The sequence below is a fragment of the Aethalodelphis obliquidens genome, unplaced genomic scaffold (assembly GCF_003676395.1).
Source record: "Aethalodelphis obliquidens isolate GAN/ISIS:26980383/991018 unplaced genomic scaffold, ASM367639v1 scaffold2095, whole genome shotgun sequence".
In the NCBI taxonomy this organism is placed as follows: Eukaryota; Metazoa; Chordata; class Mammalia; order Artiodactyla; family Delphinidae; genus Aethalodelphis; species Aethalodelphis obliquidens.
Genome location: NW_020840002.1, coordinates 1 through 4,169, shown reverse-complemented (window position 1 = coordinate 4,169; position 4,169 = coordinate 1). Strand labels below are relative to the sequence as shown.

The 4,169-nt window shown below is 40.5% G+C and overlaps 1 protein-coding gene across 1 annotated transcript; it reads left to right on the top strand.

Moving 5' to 3' along the window:
• Positions 1-946: 946 nt before the first annotated feature.
• On the top strand, positions 947-4,165 carry LOC113617156 (protocadherin gamma-A8-like; the record flags this gene model as incomplete). Its single annotated transcript, XM_027100428.1, has 1 exon — positions 947-4,165. A coding segment is annotated over exon 1 (966 nt), but the record flags the coding sequence as incomplete, so codon positions are not given.
• Positions 4,166-4,169: the final 4 nt, after the last annotated feature.

Below are 4,169 nucleotides of genomic sequence, written 5' to 3'. Positions count from 1 at the left end.
CAGTGACCACTCTGAGCCCACTGACCCCCAAGCTGAGCTGCAGTTTTACTTGGTGGTGGCCTTGGCCTTGATCTCGGTGCTCTTCCTCCTGGCAGTGATTCTGGCGGTCGCCCTACACCTTCGACGCTCCTCCAGCCCCGCTGCCTGGGGCTGCTTTCAGCCTGGTGTCTGTGTCAAGTCTGGCCCCGTGGTTCCCCCCAACTACAGTGAAGGAACTTTACCTTATTCCTACAATCTGTGCGTTGCCCATACTGGAAAGACAGAGTTTAATTTTCTAAAATGTAATGAGCAGTTGAGTTCAGGACAAGACATACTTTGCGGTGATTCATCTGGGGCCTTATTTCCACTTTGTAATTCCAGTGAGTCAACCTCCCATCAGGTGAGTTTCCTGTAAGTATAACCTGCTTCTTATGGTCTAGACAGTTCTCCATATTCACAAGAAAATACAGGCGTATCTCTGTTTTATTTCGTTTTGCTTTATTGCGCTTCGCAGATACTGAGTCTTTGTTTTTTCATTGTTGTTGTTGTTGTTTTGCACGTTGAAGGTTTGTGGCAAGCCTGGGCCAAGCAACTCTATTGACACTATTTGTCCAACAGCATTTGCTTACTTCATGTCTTTGTGTCACAGTTTGTGTCACAGTATTTTAAATCTTAAAATATTTCAAACTTTATCATTATAGTTGTCATGGCGATCTATAATCAGTGATCTTTTTTTTTTGTTTGTTTGTTTGTTTGTTTTTTGCGGTACGCGGGCCTCTCCCTGTTGTGGCCTCTCCCGTTGCGGAGCACAGGCTCCGGACGCGCAGACCCAGCAGCCATGGCTCACGGGCCCGGCCGCTCCGCGGCATGTGGGATCCTCCTGGACCGGGGCACGAACCCGCGTCCCCCGCATCGGCAGGCGGACTCCCAACCACTGCGCCACCAGGGAAGCCCTATAATCAGTGATCTTTGATATTACTATTGCAAAAAGATTATGTTTGGCTCATTGAAGGCTCCAATGATGGTTAGCATTTTTAAGCAATAAAGTATTTTAAATTAAGGTATGTACATTTTTTTAGATATAATGCTATTGCACACTTAAAACATAACTTTTATATGCACTGGGAAAACAAAAAATTTCTGTGACCTGCTTTATTGTGCTATTCCCTTTATTGTAGTGGTCTGGAACCAAACTCAAGATATTACCAATGTGTGCCTATATACAATTTTTCGATCCAAACATTGTCTTAAGAGTGTAGTAGCCAGTCTAAAAGCTGTCATACCATTCTTCAAGGGAGGTTGAATTCGGAGCAATTATGTGTCTTTCAGTGGTGTCTTACCAGGCTCAGATTTACAAAGCAGTCAAGTTGTGGTTTTATCTACAAGGGAAACATTAGGCAATGTTATAGGGTCTCCCATAAAACTACTGAGATTTTTCCCTAAATTTTTCTTCCACAGCTTAATATATTGTGATTTTTTTTCAGCTTGGATATACTGTAAATGTAAATGTAGGCAGTCATATAAATAAACCTTTAAAGAAAAAATATAAGCTAAAATTAGGTAGTTTTCTTAATTGATTTAACTATAATGGTTTCCATATTAATCTAATATTGTTTCCTATATTTACTTCTCTTTTGTTTCAAAAACTCCTAGAATAACGTCTCTTAACCTGTATTTTTATGTAGATGGGCCTACTGTAATTGTATTCATTGTGCTCTGTGTGTGTGTGTGTGTGTGTGTAAAATCATTTTATTTATCAGTAGATTCATTATGTTCACCAGAAGATAAAAGCATGTTCTCCTTACTTGCAGCATAGGTTTTTCAGGATTAATCTGTATTGATGCTCATTCTATAGGCTTCCTCTATCAAAGAAAACACAATGTTTTGGCCTCTGTTATTCCTGTCACACACACTTCTCCTATGTAATTTTTGAAATATCTTTTTTTTTGTAGCCCTAAACTAATATAGCTAGAGGTCTTCTAGTCATTCTACTATCTCTAGGAGAAAAATAGCATGTTGAATTCTTCAAATTTTAGACAAGACTGACAGTCTTATGTGCATACAAGTACATACACAAGATGATAATACATTGTATCGGGCCTTTGCTAGATTTCCCTTAGCAACTGCTTCAGTTAATGGCCACTGTACAAACTGCTGAAGAAAAGAGACATTTATTCTTGCACTGGCACTTTTTGACTCCTTAGTGATAATTTTGTGGTTCTTTTGATCAAAGTGCTAGTTAAGGTAAAATTACCTTTAGATTATATGTATACCTTTAAAAGTTAACTAAGTCGGCTTTAAAATGTAATCATCTCTCACTGGCAGAAGAATAGGATGGAAACTTGCTTTTCATTGTATATTCATTTGTATCTTTCAAGTATTTTCTATTCAAATAGAAAATATATAAAATTTAAATAATCTCTGATAAAACTTCAAAGTAAAAGCACATATCCTAGTAAAACATCACAATATTAATTTGAAAACATTATTATTAATGTGTAATTAAAATGCCATTTTAAAAAGAATATTAAAAGGCAACAACTCTACAGGAAGCTTACTATAAATATTAATTGTTTTAAACCAAATAAAACAACTTCTGGATCAGTCATCTCCAATAGGTGTATTTTAGTCTAAAAATGAATTAATTTCCAGTGATAACTATAGTTCTTATTTGATAATAGATATTGAAGATATTAACAATAAAGCTTAGAGCATAATAAGAAATAAAATTTTATTTTTAAAAGAGTAAATATATTCCAGAAATTTGAGTAATTTAATATGACACTAACCCCAAAATCTGATCATTTAATAATACTTTGTAAGACTTTAACCATACTTCATCCCACACTTCTTGGCAATTACTTTTAAAATATGAATTCAAAGATAAATTATTCCAAACTATAAAAAGCAAGTAGTAACTTTTTCCTAAGTAATCTAGCATGCAATATTACAAATCTGAGTGCAGTAACTGCCTAGGACTCTAAGCGCCGCTGTTCACCTACTTGGAGATAAATGCAACCAAAAACCGTCCGGATACTCTGGGCTCCCACCTCACAAAGACCCGCAGATCTCACAAACCAACTGCAGGACTGCAGCAAAATTCCGCCCCTAAATTTGGGAAACTCCAGCTTTCCATAAGATGATCTGCAAAGCAGCAACAAGGTAAAGAAGACATATATGCCCAGTGAAGATTCTGAGTGGATTCCTTAGTGAAAGAACAATGGCCACTCCAAAGAATTACCGAGGACGCGGCGATCTGGTACTGCTGTGCGCGCTCCTGGGCACGCTAGGGGAGATCGGGAGAGGACAGATCCACTACTCCGTGCCTGAAGAGAGCGACAAAGGATACTTCGTGGGGAACATCTCCAAGGACCTGGGGCTGGAGTCACAAGAGCTGGCGCAGCACGGAGTCCACATCGTCTCCAGAGGTAGGAGGCAGCTCTTTGCTTTGAACCCGGGAAGCGGCAGCTTAGTCACCGCGGGCAGGATAGACCGGGAGGAGCTCTGCGCTCAGAGCGCGCGGTGTCTTGTAAATATTAACATCCTGGTTGAGGATAAAGGGAAACTTTGGGGAATAGAAATAGAAATCACTGATATCAACGATAATAATCCGAAGTTCCAGGTCGACAATCTGGAAGTAAAAATTAACGAAATTGCTTTACCCGGAACACGTTATCCACTCCCAGGGGCTGTTGACCCCGATGTGGGCTTGAATTCCCTGCAGAGCTATCAGCTCAGCCCCAATCACCACTTCTCCCTGGACGTGCAAACTAGAGACGACGGAACTATAAGCCCAGAGCTGGTGCTGGAGAGCGCCCTGGACCGCGAGGAGCAGGCTGCTCACCGTCTGGTCCTCGTCGCCTCCGATGGAGGCGAACCGCGTCGCTCCAGCACATTGCACATCCGAGTGACAGTGTTGGATACAAACGACAATGCCCCGGTTTTTGCTCAACCGATTTACCGAGTGAAAGTCCCAGAGAACGTGCCCCCGGGCACCCGGCTGCTTACTGTAAGCGCTAGCGACCCGGATGAGGGAACCAACGGAGAAGTGGCTTATAAATTCTGGAAAATTAGTGAAAAACAATCTCCGTTATTCCAGCTTAATGAAAATACTGGCGAAATATCAACAGCAAAGAGTTTAGATTATGAAGAATGTGCATTTTATGACATGGAAATACAGGCTGAAGATG